At 45.4% G+C, this 18,044-nt stretch overlaps 1 protein-coding gene across 3 annotated transcripts in view; it reads left to right on the top strand.

The window, feature by feature from the left end:
- The window catches only part of LOC139562723 (leucine zipper putative tumor suppressor 2 homolog), a 92,175-nt gene that overhangs the window by 69,611 nt on the left and 4,520 nt on the right, over positions 1-18,044 (top strand). For all 3 annotated transcript variants that reach the window (XM_071380688.1, XM_071380689.1, XM_071380686.1), the window contains 6 exons: positions 10,703-10,942; positions 11,318-11,732; positions 14,331-15,065; positions 16,060-16,182; positions 17,080-17,226; positions 17,338-17,868. In XM_071380688.1, the coding sequence (XP_071236789.1) occupies positions 10,740-10,942; positions 11,318-11,732; positions 14,331-15,065; positions 16,060-16,182; positions 17,080-17,226; positions 17,338-17,868 (2,154 nt within the window). In that variant the 5' untranslated portion in view covers positions 10,703-10,739. The remainder of the gene's footprint in view (positions 1-10,702; positions 10,943-11,317; positions 11,733-14,330; positions 15,066-16,059; positions 16,183-17,079; positions 17,227-17,337; positions 17,869-18,044) is intronic.

Below are 18,044 nucleotides of genomic sequence, written 5' to 3'. Positions count from 1 at the left end.
TGGTCCCTCCTTTGCTGCTAAAACAGCCTTCACTCTTCTGGAAAGGCTTTCCACTAGATGCTGGAATATTGCTGCGGAGACTTGCTTCCATTCAGCCACAAGAGCATTAGAGAGTCGGGCACTGATGTTTGGCGATTAGGCCTGGCTCACAGTCGGCGTTCCAATTCATCCAAAAGGTGTTCGATGGGGTTGAGGTTAGGGCCCTGTGCAGAACAGTCAAGTTCTTCCACACGAATCCCGACAAACCATTTATGTATGGAGCTCGCTTTGTGCACAGGGGCATTCTCATGCTGAAATAGGAAAGGGCTAGACCCAAACATTTGCCACAAAGTTGGAAGCACAGAATTATCTAGAATGTCATTGTATGCTGTAGTGTTAAGATTTCCCTTCACTGGAATGAAGGGGCCTTGCCCTAACCATGAAAAACAGCCCCAGACCATTATTCCTCCTCCACCAAACTTTACAGTTGGCACTATGCATTCGGGAAGATAGCATTTTCTTGGCATCCGCCAAACCCAGATTTGTCTGTCGGACTGCCAGATGGTGAAGTGTGATTCATCACTCCAGAGAACGCGTTTCCACTGCTCCAAAGTCCAATGGCGGCGAGCTTTACACTACTCCAGTCGATGCTTGCCATGGGCATGGTGATCTTAGGCTTGTGAGTGGCTGCTCAGCCATGGAAAACCATTTCATGAAGCTCCCAACGAACAGTTCTTGTGCTGAGGTTGCTTCCAGAGGCAGTTTGGAACTCGGTAGTGAGTGTTGCAACGGAGGACAGACAATATTTACACACTTCAGCACTCGGCGGTCCCGTTCTGTGAGCTTGTGTGGCCTACCACTTCGCGGCTGAGCCATTGTTGCTCCTAGACGTTTCCACTTCACAATAACAGCACTTTATTTATTTATTATTCAATCCTTGTAACAACTATGATGACCAGTCAAGGCCTGATTAATCAATCCTTGTAACAACTATGATGACCAGTCAAGGCCTGATTAATCAATCCCTGTAACAACTATGATGACCAGTCAAGGCCTGATTAATCCATCCCTGTAACAACTATGATGACCAGTCAAGGCCTGATGAATCAATTCCTGTAACGACTATGATGACCAGCCAAGACCTGATTAATCAATCCCTGTAACGACTATTATGACCAACCAAGGCCTGATTAATCAATCCCTGTAGCAATTATAATGATTAATGCTGTAGACCAATACCACTGTCACACCAACATCACAGCACTCCTCCTATGCCCATACAGTGAACCCCACCTGCTGTGTCTGCCTGCGTGCATTTGTTTGTGTGTTTGTGTACACTATACCAGTATACTCCCGGGTGGTGCCACTGAAGACGCTCCTCGTGTGATTGACAGCTACTGTACCCCAGATGTTTGTGTTTCTCCTTATGTCTTCTTGAGGTCTCTGACTACATCCACTTACAATGGATTACTGCCTGCTCTTCTCGCTCTCTCAACCCCCATAGGGACTCACTGTGTGTGTGTGTGTGTGTGTGTGTGTGTGTGTGTGTGTGTGTGTGTGTGTGTGTGTGTGTGTGCGTGCGTGCGTGCGTGCGTGCGTGCGTGCGTGCGTGCGTGCGTGCGTGCGTGCGTGCGTGCGTGCATGCGTGTGTGCGTGCGTGTGTGATTCTATACTCTATAGTCAGGCCATAATGGAGCCCAGATGCTTTGAGATGCTAAGGAGCCAACCTGCCCCCTGTCAGAGTGACACACACACACACACACACGCACACACACACACACACACACACTCATTCACTCTTTCTTTCTCTCTTTTTTTTCTTTCACCTATTCCCAGTGTCTTATTTCATTCTTTCTTTTGTTCTTTCGTTCTGTCTTTCTTTTCCTTTCTTTCTTTCTCTCATTCCAGCCCTCCCTCCCTACCTCCCTCTCTCCCTCCCACCCTCCCTCTATTGCATTTCACCCTGGGCGTAAAACATGTGGGCCTCTCTAGTGCCGTGGCAACTGATCCAAACAGAGAGAGTAGCAGAAGTTTGCAATAGCAACAAGTTGACCTTAAAAAAGGCTTTTGTTGCTGGTGTACTACAGACAGCGTTCACTAGCTGGTTTCATCTGACTACAGGCAGCGTTCACTAGCTGGTTTCATCTGACTATATCCAGCGTTCACTAGCTGGTTTCATTTGACTATATCCAGCGTTCACTAGCTGGTTTCATCTGACTATATCCAGTGTTCACTAGCTGGTTTCATCTGACTACAGGCAGCGTTCACTAGCTGGTTTCATCTGACTACAGGCAGCGTTCACTAGCTGGTTTCATCTGACTATATCCAGCGTTCACTAGCTGGTTTCATCTGACTACAGGCAGCGTTCACTAGCTGGTTTCATCTGACTACAGGCAGCGTTCACTAGCTGGTTTCATCTGACTATATCCAGCGTTCACTAGCTGGTTTCATCTGACTATATCCAGCGTTCACTAGCTGGTTTCATCTGACTACAGGCAGCGTTCACTAGCTGGTTTCATCTGACTACAGGCAGCGTTCACTAGCTGGTTTCATCTGACTACAGGCAGCGTTCACTAGCTGGTTTCATCTGACTATATCCAGCGTTCACTAGCTGGTTTCATCTGACTACAGGCAGCGTTCACTAGCTGGTTTCATCTGACTATATCCAGCGTTCACTAGCTGGTTTCATCTGGCTATATCCAGCGTTCACTAGCTGGTTTCATCTGACTACAGGCAGCGTTCACTAGCTGGTTTCATCTGACTACAGGAAGGGTTCACTAGCTGGTTTCATCTGACTACAGGCAGCGTTCACTAGCTGGTTTCATCTGACTACAGGCAGTGTTCACTAGCTGGTTTCATCTGACTACAGGCAGTGTTCACTAGCTGTTTTCATCTGACTACAGGCAGTGTTCACTAGCTGGTTTCATCTGACTACAGGCAGCGTTCACTAGCTGGTTTCATTTGACTACAGGCAGCGTTCACTAGCTGGTTTCATCTGACTACAGGCAGCGTTCACTAGCTGGTTTCATCTGACTACAGGAAGGGTTCACTAGCTGGTTTCATCTGACTACATCCAGCGTTCACTAGTTGGTTTCATCTGACTACATCCAGCGTTCACTAGCTGGTTTCATCTGACTACAGGCAGCGTTCACTAGCTGGTTTCATCTGACTACAGGCAGCGTTCACTAGCTGGTTTCATCTGACTACAGGAAGGGTTCACTAGCTGGTTTCATCTGACTACATCCAGCGTTCACTAGTTGGTTTCATCTGACTACATCCAGCGTTCACTAGTTGGTTTCATCTGACTACATCCAGCGTTCACTAGCTGGTTTCATCTGACTATATCCAGCGTTCACTAGCTGGTTTCATCTGACTATATCCAGCTTTCACTAGCTGGTTTCATCTGACTATATCCAGCGTTCACTAGCTGGTTTCATCTGACTACATCCAGCGTTCACTAGCTGGTTTCATCTGACTACATCCAGCGTTCACTAGCTGGTTTCATCTGACTATATCCAGCGTTCACTAGCTGGTTTCATCTGACTATATCCAGCGTTCACCAGCTGGACTTTAATGTAGTGGGTTAGTAACCTGGTGGCAGACTTTAATGTAGTGGGTTAGTAACCTGGTGGCAGACTGATTCATTCAGCAAAGCTACGTACTTTTTACGTACTAGGAACAATTGGCAAACACAGAAACCGACTGGCAGCCATAGAGGCTATTTTTTATTTAATTTTTCTATTTAACTAGGCAAGTCAGTTAAGAACACATTTTAATTTACAATGACGGCCTACCCCGGCCAAACCCGCCCCTAACCCGGACGATGCAGGACCAATTTTGCGCCGCCCTATGGGACTCCCGATCACGGCCGGTTGTGATACAGCCCGGGATCGAACCAGAGTGCCTTAGACCAGTGCGCCGCTCAGGAGCCATAAGCTAGTAAGGAGTGGACACACGCGCTACAGGTCTAAAAGCCATGTGAGGGAAGGTGACAGAGACATCAGACAGACAGTCTCTGTGGAGGAATGTAAGGGCAATAACCTCCAAGCTTTTGGACAGGCATGAAAGGAGATCTCTCTTTGTTAAAGAGTTAAAGTAACAGTATCTGTTTCAACCCGTCTGAGATTTGAATGTAAAGTTTCAGTGGATGTGTGACCAATGGACATGGCTCCTTATTAGGTATGGTTTAAACTTTAACATGACTCACTCATTCTTTTCCTATATCTCTGTTTCTCCTAGCCAGTCAGCGAGTCAGAGAGTCAGCCAGTCACTCAGTCAGTCAGTGAGTCAGAGAGTCAGCCAGTCACTCAGCCAGTCAGCGAGTCAGAGAGTCAGCCAGTCACTCAGTCAGTCAGCGAGTCAGAGAGTCAGCCAGTCACTCAGCCAGTCAGTGAGTCAGAGAGTCAGCCAGTCACTCAGTCAGTCAGTGAGTCAGAGAGTCAGCCAGTCACTCAGTCAGTCAGTGAGTTACTCACTAACTATCTTGCTTCTCTCGCTCTCTTTCTCTCTCTCTTCTCTATCTCTCTATCTCTCTTATCCCTTCTCTCTTCTCTATCTCTCTCTCTCTTCTCTATCTCTCTTGTCCCTTCTCTGTTCTCTGTGTTAAACCTCTCTGCTCATTTATATGTCTGTCTGATATCGTTAACTGTGACAGTGTATTATTGGGATCTCTATAGTCAGTTTAGAATTTATCTATTTTAAAGGTGCACTATGCAGTAATCACTCCGCCATTTCCTGGTTGTTAAAATTCTAATAGTTCGCCTAATTTCAGTTTATGTGACAAAACCAGCAACTATAGTGTAGAGAATCAACCACTGTGAAATATCTTTTCAATAACCAATAATATTGTATTTTCTGCTGTTTGAAGCTGGTGTACAAACCCGAAAGTAGAAGACGAAAAAAACGAAACTTAAGACCAGGAACCATAGAAATAGCGCACATAGAACAGATCTACCACTTCTTAGACCTGCTTTCAATGAGAACAACCGATCTATAACTTCCATTCCAAAATTGTACATATTGCAGCTTTAAGTGTTCAAGTGTGTGTGTGTGTTCGTGTGCATGTGTCTTTGCGTTAATCAACAGAGAGACCCATAATTAAGCTTTATTCCTGAAACGTAAATCCCTCCTTACATCAATTATACATCCATGTCGTAACACTTGTGTGCGTGCGTGCATTTCTGCCTCCAGACAACACAATCTTATCTGATAAACGGAGACAATGCTTCTGCAGCTGTGTGTGTTACTGCATACTTGGAGCTAGGAACACAAGCATTTCGCTATACCCGCAATAACATCTGTTAAATATGTGTATGTGTCCAATAAATGTTGATTTGAAGCACGTGTGTGGGGATGTTTCTTTGCCGTTGTTGTGACCTAGATCCAACTGTCGTCACTTCAGCCATGCTAGAGAGGAGGGAAGTATGACAGTCACCATATGGGCAAGCATTGTTTGTAGATTTTACTCATTTATCAGACGCTCTTATCCAGAGCATCTTACAGGAGCAATTAGGGTTAAGTGCTTTGCTTGAGGGCACATCGACAGATTTTGCACCTTGTCAGCTCAGGGATTCGAACCAGCAACTTTTCAGTTACTGGCCCAACGCTCTTAACCGCTAGGCTACCTGCCGTTCCACAGGTGTGATTTTCACCACAAACCCTAACTGTTACCCTAACCCTAAGCTGCTGTAAGGACAAAAAGCTTATGCACTTGCTCAATGCCCATGAGTTCTGTGAAATTAATATTGTCACTTTTGACCTTTGGATTCCCCTACTGTATTCCTACTGTAATCAGATTGATATCCTACACCTGTTGCTCACGGTTGCTTTGCCATGGTTCCGTCACGCTATGGTGGCTTAGTAAGGGAAATGATACATCGAAATGGAGCGGTGTGGAAATGGGGTTGGAGAGGGAAGGGACAGGAGGAAAGACAGGAGTGCGGTGGAGTGATAATCCAGAACAGGAAAAAATTAAGGGAGAAAGGGAGGAAGAGGATGTGGCAGAAAATAAACATGGACAGGAAAGAGGAATGAGTGGAGGGAGGAGAAGAGGTAAAAGACGGAAACATTGTGTTGGCTCCATGCTGAAGTAAGTTACTTGACATTTACTGCTCTCTGCAACTCTATCTATCCTTGTTGCTAGACAGAAGATCAGGGAGGGAAGGAGAGCATTCTTCAGCCAAATGGCCAGACACCCTACAGCAACTAGGGAGAACTTGGTTATTGAAAAGGACTTTTGATATGACATGTCATGAATCATGATTACTAAGGCAGTACAGAGCACAGGAGGTTGGTGGTATCTTAATTGGGGAGGACAGACTCGTGGTAATGGCTGGAGTAGAATCAGTGGAATGGTATCAAATACATCAAACACATGGTTTGATGTCATTCCATTCTGTAATTCTGTTCATCCGAAGAGGAGGAGCAGGGATTCGACCAAAACGCAGCGTTGTAACTTTACATGATTTATTTAAACAAGACAAAAAACGAACTATACTTGATACTAAACAAAATAACAAAACGAATGTAGACTGACCTGAACGTAAGAACTTACATGTAACGAAGAACGCACGAACAGGAAAAACAGACTACACAAAAGAACGAACATACAAACAAACCGAGACAGTCCCGTGTGGCGCGACAAACACAGACACAGGAGACAACCACCCACAACAATCAATGTGAAAACACCTACCTTAATTTGGCTCTCAATCAGAGGAAAGGAAAACCACCTGCCTCTAATTGAGAACCATATCAGGTCACCCTTTACCAACATAGAAACACATAACATAGACTGCCCACCCAAACTCACGCCCTGACCGACTAACACATACAAAATAACAGAAAACCGGTCAGGAACGTGACACATTCACTCCGTTCCGGCCATTATTATGAGCCGTCCTCCCCTCAGCAGGTACATAAATAATATATTATATGTGTACATACTTTTCTTGAATTGTTAAAGATTTTTATTAGCATGATCAAACGTACAAGTAACTGCCAAAATAACCTTTGAACAGGTTATGGTAGTAGGTGCCAGGCGCACTGGTTTGAGTGTGTCAAGAACTGCAACGCTGCTGGGTTTTTTACGCTGAACAGTTTCCCATGTGTATCAAGAATGGTCCACCAACCAAAGGACATCCAGCCAACTTGACACAACTGTGGGAAGGATTGAAGTCAACATGGGCCAGCGTCCCTGTAGAATACTTTTGACATTTTGTAGCGTACATGCCCCAACAAATTAAGGCTGTTCTGAGGAAAAAGGGGGTGCAACTCAATATTAGGAAGGTGTTCATAATGTTTTGTACACTCAGTGTATGTGCGTACAGAGACAGGAGATGGCCATTCCTTGAAAACCCCTCTTACCCATGATGCTCAGTATCTGTATGCACACCAAACACTAACCAAACAGGATTAAGTCTCAAGTGTCCTCATTCCCAAGAGATTTGGGATCTCTGCTGTGCCTCTTGATTGGAATACCTGGCTTTTCCACCCTTTCTTTCTCTCTGGAGCACCATAGACATTCCGGAAGTCTGTAGAGATTCTGTAAAATCCCAGAGGTTACTCAGATATCCGTAATAATCCTTTCCTCCCTGTGGCAACCCTGGAGTTATTAACAGATTTATCATGTACTTCCCAGTGACTGATCCTATCTGGGTAGAGGTAGAGGTAAAGATCCTCGGTCACACCACTACCCCTCAGTCTCATCTACTAGATATCAGAAAGAGAGAGTTCTCTGGAGCCTCATTCCTCTTTTACATCTCTTCAGTCATTCGTCAGATGCTATTCAAAGATGGGGAATGGAGTTGCATCACCAGACAAGCTCGTTAGGCACTTTGTTACAGTTTAAAGCATTTTCTGTTAAGGCATTGTCATACTTTAAAGTTTTTCAAAACTTATTTACATAAGCTTCCAAAGAACAAGATACTTCTGCAGTGTTTTTGTGGCATTCTCCCAAATCATCCTCTGCTAATTACCCTCACTGCATCTGAGGCAAAGTAGAGCTCAGACAACAAACACACTTTCTCAGCATGATTTGGAGAAGAGAAGGTGAAGTGTATTTTAGCTCGGTCTAACTAGTGAAGGAGAATGGAGCGGGGAATGTGTGTGTGAGGGAGGAGGAGGAGTTACTTCAATAACTTTAGAAATAATCGGTGAACAACATCAGAGAGAAATTAGCTCTGGGGATTTGTATCCCAGAGTAGCAGGAACAAAACCGGGCCCCTGGAGGTCAAGGGGGAGAGGAGGGAGTCTGCCCAGCAACGGCCCACTCCTGCTGGGGTCACAGGGTTAGGGTAGGGGGGGGCACCTACCGTCCTGGAGGGTCCTCTAATGCCATTATTTCAGGCAGAGTAGACCTTGGCTGGGCTGGGGGTGAGGAGAGGGGTGGGGGGCTGAAGGTGAAAGGAGGATGTGATCCATGATGATTCTGGCCTGGGAAGTGGTCAACTTCTCACACACACACACTCACTCAGCACACAGTCACCCTCATACCTGCACAACGCGTCACCGGGGTCAAACTACCTGCCCTCCAGGACACCTACAGCTCCCGATGTCACAGGAAGGCCAAAAAGATCATCAATGACAACAACCTGAGTGATGATGGCGCCGAAGAGGAACGCTGGCGTTTTACATGCTCGTAACCAATTGTGCTATTTTGTTAGTTTTTTTGCGTTGTTTGTAACTTATTTTTTAACTTATTTTGTACATAATGTTTCTGGTACCGTCTCTTATGACCGAAAATAACTTCTAGACATCAGAACAGCTATTACTCACCACGAACTGGTAGAAGCTTATTCCTTCAACAAGTTTGACGAGAAAGATATACTGCTCTCCCGGGAACAGGCCCAGATCCCTGCCATTTGCGTGAAAAAAAGACGGAGGAAAATAGGAATGCATTTGGCAAATCTGACAATAATTATTTCGTCCTGAATCCTGCTTACAAGCAAAAACTCAAGCAGGAAGTACAAGTGACTCGCTCAATACAGAAGTGGTCAGATGACAAGGATGCTACGCTACAGGACTGTTTTGCTAGTACAGACTGGAATATGTTCCGGAATTCATCCAATGGCATTGAGGAGTATACAACCTCAGTCATCAGCTTCATCAATAAGTGCATCGACAACGTCATCCCCACAGTAACCGTACGTACATATCCCAACCAGAAGCCATGGATTACAGGCAACATCCGCATCGAGCTAAAGGCTAGAGCTGCCGCTTTCAAGGAGTAGGACACTAATTCGGATGCCTATAAGAAATCCCGCTATGCCCTCAGACGAACCATCAAACAAGCAAAGCATCAATACAGGATTAAGATTGAATCCTACTACACCTGCTCTGATGCTCGTCGGATGTGGCAGAGCTTGGAAACTATTACGGACTACAAAGGGAAACCCAGACGCAAGCTGCCCAGTGACTCGAGGCTACCAGGCGAGCTAAATGCATCTATGCTCGCTTCGAGGCAAGCAACACTGAAGCATGCACGAGAGCACCAGCTGTTCTGGATGACTGTGTGATAACGCTCTCGGTAGCCGATGTGAGCTAGACCTTTAAGCAGGTCAACATTCACAAAGCCGCGGGGCCAGATGGATTACCAGGATGTGTACTCAAAGCATGCGCCGACCAACTGGCTAGTGTCTTCACTGACATTTTCAACCTCTCCTTGACTGAATCTGTAATACCTACATGTTTCAAGCAGACCACCATAGTCCCTGTGCCCAAGGAAGCAAAGGTAACCTGCCTAAATGATTACCGCCCCGTAGCACTCACACTCACAGTAGCCAATAAAGTGCTTTGAAAGACTGGTCATGGCTCACATAAAAGGCATCCTCACGGATACCCTAGACCCACTCCAATTCGCATACCACAACCAACAGATCCACAGATGACACAATCTCAATTGCACTCCACACTGCCCTTTCCCACCTGGACAAAAGGAACACCTATGTGAGAATACTGTTCATTGACTACAGCTTAGCATTCAACACCATAGTACCCATGAAGCTCATCACTAAGCTAAGGACCCTAGGACTAAACACCTCCCTCTGCAACGATATCCTGGACTTCCTGACGGGCCGGCCCCAGGTGGTAAGGGTAGGCAACAACACGTCTGCCACGCAGATCCTCAACACTGGGGCCCCTTAGGGGTGTGTACTTAGTCCCCTCGTGTACTCCCTGTTCACCCACGACTGAGTGGCCAAACACGACTCCAACACCATCATTAAGTTTGCTGATGACACAACATTGGTAGGCCTGATCACCGACAACGATGAGACAGCCTATAGGGAGGAGGTCAGAGAACTGGCAGTATGGTGCCAGGACAACAGCCTCTCCCTCGATGTGAGCAAGACAAAAGAGCTGACCGTGGACTACAGGAAAAGGCGGTCTGAGGTCTACTCCTTGGTGTCCACATCACCAACGATCTATCATGGTCAAAAACCCTGTCTTCTCTTGAGAGCCAGGTCTGCCTACAGCGGCCTTTCTCAATAGCAAGGCTATGCTCACTGAGTCTGTACATAGTCAAAGCTTTCATTAATAATTGGTCAGTCACAGTGGTCAGGTATTCTGCCACTGTGTACTCTCTGTTTAGGGCCAAATAGCATTCTAGTTTGCTCAGTTTTTGTGTTAATTCTTTCCAATGTGTAAATATATTTTAGTTTTCTCTTCATTGGGTTGGGTCTAATTGTGTTACTGTCTCTCTCTCTCTCTCTCTCTCTCTCTGCAGAGTGTGTTGGGTGTATGTCTGGTGTTGTCCAGGTAACATGGCTCTGGTTCAGACCCTGCCTGTGTCTGTGACTGACCACCCCAAGCCTCCCACCAGCCTCCATATCGTCACCCTCTCCCCTGTCGTCGGAGGGCCCTGTGGCCCCTTTGTCCCCGGAGCCACCATGGGCTCCGTCAGCAGCCTCATCTCTGGCCGGACCCATCAGGAGCAGCGACACTGCCGGGCTGCCAGAGAGTTCAGGTAGGGTGCTACTCATTGGTCGTAGCCCGGGTGCCAGTCTGTTCATGCCCTTGCCAGCTCTATTGGTGTCCTGGTTAAGACAAACATGGCTTGAGAATAAGTGACAAGGAGTTGGCATGGTAGCACAAACAGATCTGGCACTCAGACTATATTGGTTGTGGACAAGGTGATTTTCTAGCCTGGATGCCAGTCTTTTGCCTTGTTTCTGCTCTCTTGCCAACTCCTTATGGGATTGTCATACCAAACAAGAGCACAAACAGACCTGGGGCCAGGCTAGTGATTATTCCCTTACTATGGAAAAGAGCTACTGGAAAAGTGCTGTGTGCTGTAATTCTTATCAATCATTATTCTAAATGCTAATAATTTTTATTTCAGCACTAAGCCACGCCGTAACACCCCAACCACCAATTGTTTCAGGCTCCAGGGTGATAGCCACACCCTGCGCAGCGGGAGCTCCCTGGAACAACTACTGGTCATCAACAACCAGACCCAGCTCCAGCCCACCAAGCTCCAGCCGCCGCCACTGCCCACCAAGAAGCAGCCCCGAGCGGGTAACTCTGCTGGCGGAGCTGGGTGTGTGGCTGGAGGTGGTGGTGGTAGTGGAGGGAATGGGAACTATGGGTTTGTGAGTGAGGAGGTAGTGACTGTAGGAGACCAGAATGATAACCATGTGGTGACGGTGGGGAGTCCGTGTAGCGACTTGGAGGAGCAAAGGGATAACCGAGGTCTCAACGGGAATATCGGCGGTCCTCCGCCCAAACTCATCCCTGTGTCGGGAAAACTGGAGAAGGTGAGTTTCGGAGGGGGATTCCCAAAATGTCAAGTGGTTTCCGAGCTTGTGGTATCTGTGTATCCCTAATAAGTCCTATATTAACTATATAGTCAAGAAATGACCATCCCAGCTTCCTGTTGGTAATGCCCACTATCATTAGTATACTTTTCTTTCTTTCTCAGTTGTAAGTTTGACTTGTAAAATCCTCACTAACCTCATATACAGAACATAGAGTCTAGCTAGCTAATAATACTTCTATATAATGGTGAACGTTTCAGTACCTCACTATTAACCAACTACTCCCAGCTAATAAGCAGCACCGGTGGTGAGGTGCTACTATGCGACATGTTTTACCTTAGATCCTCTCTGCTGTCTGATTGGCTATTCATTTCTATTTATAGAGCGGGAACCATAATCACATATTTTAACAGTCAGTCACCTCGCGTCTTATAATCAATGTCAGAGCTATCTTATATTCTCTGACGCACTCAATGAGGGCTGAGGGAAACCATGAAGAAAACCGCTTACCAAACCTGTGTAGAGAGCTGTCATTCTCTGTCGCTCTCTCTCCTCCTTCTCTTGATCCGTCCCTACCTCTCTCTCTCCTCCTTCTCTTGATCCGTCCCTACCTCTCTCTCTCCTCCTTCTCTTGATCCATCCCTACCTCTCGCTCTCCGCCCCCCCCCCCCCGTCTCTCTCTCTCCTCCTTCTCTTGATCCGTCCCTACCTCTCGCTCTCCTACCTCTCGCTCTCCGTCCTTCCATCTTTCTCTGTCTCTCTCTCTCCTCCTTCTCTTGATCCGTCCCTACCTCTCGCTCTCCGTCCCTCCATCTTTCTCTTCCTCTCCCCACCCTCTCCGCCCCCCGTCTCTTTCTCTCCCACCCCCTCTCTTATGTCGTGACATACTCAAAATCATTAGAAAAGCTGCGTACTGGAAACCTGTGACTATTAATGAAGCCAATCAGAGCTTTCAGAATGACCTTCCGTCCTATCAGTGTGCCTGTCTTCAATGGGAGGAGACCAGGAATTAACACTGCTGGTATAAATCACCAACGTCAGTTTCTTTTATATTTCTTTCCCTTTATTTAACAAGGAAATGCCAGTAAAGTGTTGGTCGGAGCTATGATACTACAGGATTGAGAGGGTCTTGTCTAGATTCAATTGATTTTGATATCAGGCAATAAGGAAAATCATGAACATGATAATAATTCATTATTTATCGTTAACAACAACAATGTTAAGATGTATTAAAGTGAGTTTTCTGGAAATGCACTTGATACGAACAACAGGAACCATTAACAAATACTGTCTTCATTAACAAATACTGTCTTCATTAACAAATAATGTCTTCATTAACAAATACTGTCTTCCATTAACAAATACTGTCTTCATTAACAAATACTGTCTTCATTAACAAATAATGTCTTCATTAACTAATACTGTCTTCATTAACAAATACTGTCTTCATTAACAAATACTGTCTTCATTAACAAATAATGTCTTCATTAACAAATAATGTCTTCATTAACTAATACTGTCTTCATTAACAAATAATGTCTTCATTAACAAATAATGTCTTCATTAACAAATAATGTCTTCATTAACAAATACTGTCTTCATTAACAAATAATGTCTTCATTAACAAATACTGTCTTCATTAACAAATACTGTCTTCATTAACAAATACTGTCTTCATTAACAAATACTGTCTTCATTAACAAATACTGTCTTCATTAACAAATACTGTCTTCATTAACAAATAATGTCTTCATTAACTAATACTGTCTTCATTAACAAATACTGTCTTCATTAACAAATACTGTCTTCATTAACAAATACTGTCTTCATTAACAAATAATGTCTTCATTAACTAATACTGTCTTCATTAACAAATACTGTCTTCATTAACAAATACTGTCTTCATTAACAAATACTGTCTTCATTAACAAATAATGTCTTCATTAACAAATAATGTCTTCATTAACAAATAATGTCTTCATTAACAAATAATGTCTTCATTAACAAATACTGTCTTCATTAACAAATAATGTCTTCATTAACAAATACTGTCTTCATTAACAAATACTGTCTTCATTAACAAATACTGTCTTCATTAACAAATACTGTCTTCATTAACAAATACTGTCTTCATTAACAAATACTGTCTTCATTAACAAATACTGTCTTCATTAACTAATACTGTCTTCATTAACAAATACTGTCTTCATTAACAAATACTGTCTTCATTAACAAATACTGTCTTCATTAACAAATAATGTCTTCATTAACAAATACTGTCTTCATTAACAAATACTGTCTTCATTAACAAATAATGTCTTCATTAACTAATACTGTCTTCATTAACAAATACTGTCTTCATTAACAAATACTGTCTTCATTAACAAATACTGTCTTCATTAACAAATAATGTCTTCATTAACAAATACTGTCTTCATTAACAAATAATGTCTTCATTAACAAATACTATCTTCCATTAACAAATACTATCTTCATTAACAAATAGTGTTTTCATTAACAAATACTGTCTCCCATTAACAAATACTGTCTTCATTAACAAATACTGTCTTCATTAACAAATACTGTCTTCCATTGCAGAACATGGAGAAGATTCTGATCCGTCCCACCGCGTTCAAACCGGTGGTCCCGAAGAACCGCCACTCAGTGCAGTACCTCTCCCCGAGACCAGGGGGCAACCTCTCTGAGAGCCAAGGCACCCTCAACCTCCTCCTGCCCCTGTCTATCAACGGGAATAACGGAAATACAGTGGTCAATAACGTGAATACCGTGTTCAATAATGTGGTCAATGGCACGGGGAGCTACGGGAACGTTGTACCTCTGGTCGGCTCGTCCTCTTCCTCAGATAGCAAGAGGAACTCATACAGCGGAGGACGCAACGCTTGCAGCAGCCATTCCTGCTCCATGTCAGACTCTGGCCGTAACTCCCTGTCCAGCCTGCCCACCCACAGCAGCCTGGCCAATAGCGAGGCCTCCGGGTCGGGTTCAGGGTCTGTGGGGTCCGGGGTGGGCCCGGAGCCTGGGAGAACCACCACCACAAACGGAGGGTCGGGGATCAACGGAGGTCACGCCCACTCTACCTCCCACGGTCACTCAAACTCGGACAGCGGGCGGTCGTCGTCCAGTAAGAGCACAGGGTCGCTGAGTGGGCGAGGCCAGCCCCTGTCGGACAGCGGGTCGTGTGGGCGCTCGCCCCCGACCTTGGAGGGTTACGAGGGGGTGGTTAGGGAGCTGGAGGAGAAGTTGAGGGAGAGAGACCTGGAACTGCAGCAACTCAGAGAGAACCTGGACGAGAACGAGGCCGCCATCTGTCAGGTGAGAGGGGATTTAAGCAGGCCTAAACTGTTTCCTCGAGGAGCAATATGATTAAAATGTTTGTTTCTGTAATTTCTGCTGGTTCTATTACTAAGCTCAATTATTCCATATATACTGAACGAAAATATAAATGAAACATGCTTCAATTTCAATGATACAGTTGATATTTAAATAAATAAATTACGCCCTAATCTATGGATTTCACATGACTGGGCAGGGGCGCAGCCAGGGATTGGCCTGGGAAGGCCTAGGCCCACCCACTTGGGAGCCAGGCCCAGCCAATCAGAATTAGTTTTTCCCACAAAAGGGCTTTATTACAGACAGAAATACTCCTCAGTTTCATTAGCTGTCTGGGTGGCTGGTTTCAGACGATCCCGCAGGTGAAGAAGCCGTATGTGGAGGTCCTGGGCTGGCGTGGTTAAACATGGTCTGCGGTTGTGAGGCCTGTTGGCCGTACTGCCAAATTCACTAAAACGATGTGGGAGGTGGCTTATGAACATTAGATTGTCTGGCAACAGCTCTGGTGGACATTCCTGCAGTCAGCATGCCAATTGCACGCTCCCTCAAAACTTGAGACATCTGTGGCATTGTGTTGTGTGACAAAACTGCATATTTTAGAGTGTTTTTTTATTGTCCCCAGCACAAGGAGCACCTGTGTAATGATCATGTTATTTTATCAGCTTCTTGATATGCCACACCTGTCAGGTGGATGGATTAACTTGGCAAAGGAGAAATGCTCACTAACAGGGATGTAAACACATTTGTGCACATAATTTGCAAAAAAATAAGCTTTTTGTGCGTATGGAAAATGTCTGGGATCTTTTATTTCAGCTCATGAAACATGGCAACAACACATTACATGTTACATTTATATTTTTGTTCAGTGTATACTTTTGAGCCATACTAGTGCTGGTTCACAGTTTGACCTCTGGATGTGGTAACTGTATGTAACCTCTAAACTGTGACGTCTAACCCCTGACCTCCTGTCCTGTAGGTATACGAGAAGAAGCAGCTTCGCTGTGAGAGAGAGCTGGAAGAGCTGAGACAGAGCTGTTCCTCTAAGATGAAACAGGCTTCACAGAAGGCCCAGAGAGTACAACAGGCCTTACAGCTACAGGTAACAGACAGAGATACTTCAGTCAACTTAGTTTGAGAAGCAGGGCCCTTCTTTGTGTGACAGGTATTGTTGCAAGTTACATAAAAAGCTATTATTATTATTGTTTATTACTGTATGATATGTTACTTCTGTTTCGGTAGCGTCTCTTCATTTTCGGACTGTCAAAATGTCACCCTAACACCGTACCCAAACAGGCCGCGCACGTGCACCATTGTGCGCAAATTGATTTTGTTCCCCACACCAAACGCGATCCCGACACGCAGGTTGAAATATCAAAACAAACTGAACCAATTATATTAATTTGGGGACAGGTTGAAAAGCATTAAACATTTATGGCAATTTAGCTAGCTAGCTTGCAAATGCTAGCTAATTTGTCCTATTTAGCTAGCTTGCTGTTGCTAGCTAATTTGTCCTGGGATATAAACGTTGAGTTGCTATCTTACCTGAAATGCACAAGGTCCTCTACTCCGAAAATTAATCCACACATAAAACGGTCAACCGAATCGTTTCTAGTCATCCCTCCTCCTTCCAGGCTTTTTCTTCTTTGGACTTTATATGGCGATTGGCATCTAACTTCCATAGTTACCACGATGACCGACCGAACTCAGTTCATCTTTCAATCACCCACGTGGGCATAACCAATGAGGAGATGGCACGTGGGTATCTGCTTCTATAAACCAATGAGGAGATGGGAGAGGCAGGACTTGCACTCCATTCAGCGTCACAAATAGAACTGACTTCTATATTAGCGCTTGGCAACGCAGACGCTCAATGGCGCACGCGAGCAGTGTGGGTGCAATAATTGAATAACATGTATGTTACAATTTATTTTGCAATGCTCGCAAACGCGACATGAGCGGTGTGGTCAGCATGTAACTGTCTGTGTCTTTATTTCAGGTGTTCCAACTGCAGCAAGAGAAGAAGAAGCTTCAGGAGGACTTCTCCTCTCTGCTGCAGAACAGGGAAGAGCTGGAGAGGAGGTGTGCCTCTATACAGAGAGAGCAGACCCAGCTGGGACCACGCCTAGAAGAGACCAAGTGGGAGGTGGGTGGGTCAGACGTTAGGGTTGATTCATGTACACCATTTCAAAGTAAGTGATCTCAATATTCACAAAATATTTATTCTCCCTCATTTCCTCCTTCCTTCCCTCCCCAGGTGTGTCAGAAATCAGGTGAGATCTCCCTTTTGAAACAGCAACTGAAGGAGAGCCAGTCAGAGCTGAGCCAGAAGGGCGGGGAGCTGGTGGTCCTGAAGTCCCAGTTGAGAGAGGTCAGGTCCGATCTCCAGAACAGCCAGGCTACGACCCAGGAGGCTGGGTCGGCCCTACGAACACGCTCCCTGGAGCTGGAGGTCTGCGAGAATGAGCTCCAGCGCAGGAAGAGCGAAGCCGAGCTGCTCCGCGAGAAAGTCGGACGCTTGGAGGAAGAGTTGGCCCGCCTCCGAGATGCCCTGGCCAATCAGGAAGGAGGTTATCTTCCTGGAGGCCAGGCACTAGCCACTAAGGGCCAATGTATGAGCCTGCCCCTCCCCCAGGGGCGTGGGGGTGTGGGGGGTGGAAGGGAGGGCCTCAGCCCCTCTGTGGGGTACCGAGATGCGGAGGAGGGGAGGCTGGGTTGGGGAGGGGAGAGTGATGAGACCAAGGCTCAGAGGCAGAGTGCTGAAGCTGTGCTGGGACTCAGGCAACAGGTGAGCTCCAACAACAACGATGTTTATACTTTCTTTCAGTCTCATATGAACCCCCAACCCTCACACCATTGCACTAGTTTCTGTGGTTTCTCTATTGGTGTTCAGACAGTAAAACCTGTACTGTAATACATGTTAAAACCACACACTTGAAAAAACAATGACCGACCTTGTTTCAA

This window comes from Salvelinus alpinus, chromosome 32 (assembly GCF_045679555.1).
Source record: "Salvelinus alpinus chromosome 32, SLU_Salpinus.1, whole genome shotgun sequence".
NCBI lineage: Eukaryota > Metazoa > Chordata > Actinopteri > Salmoniformes > Salmonidae > Salvelinus > Salvelinus alpinus.
The sequence above is the reverse complement of the archived record's forward strand: the minus strand, read 5'-3'. Positions and strand labels throughout refer to the sequence as shown.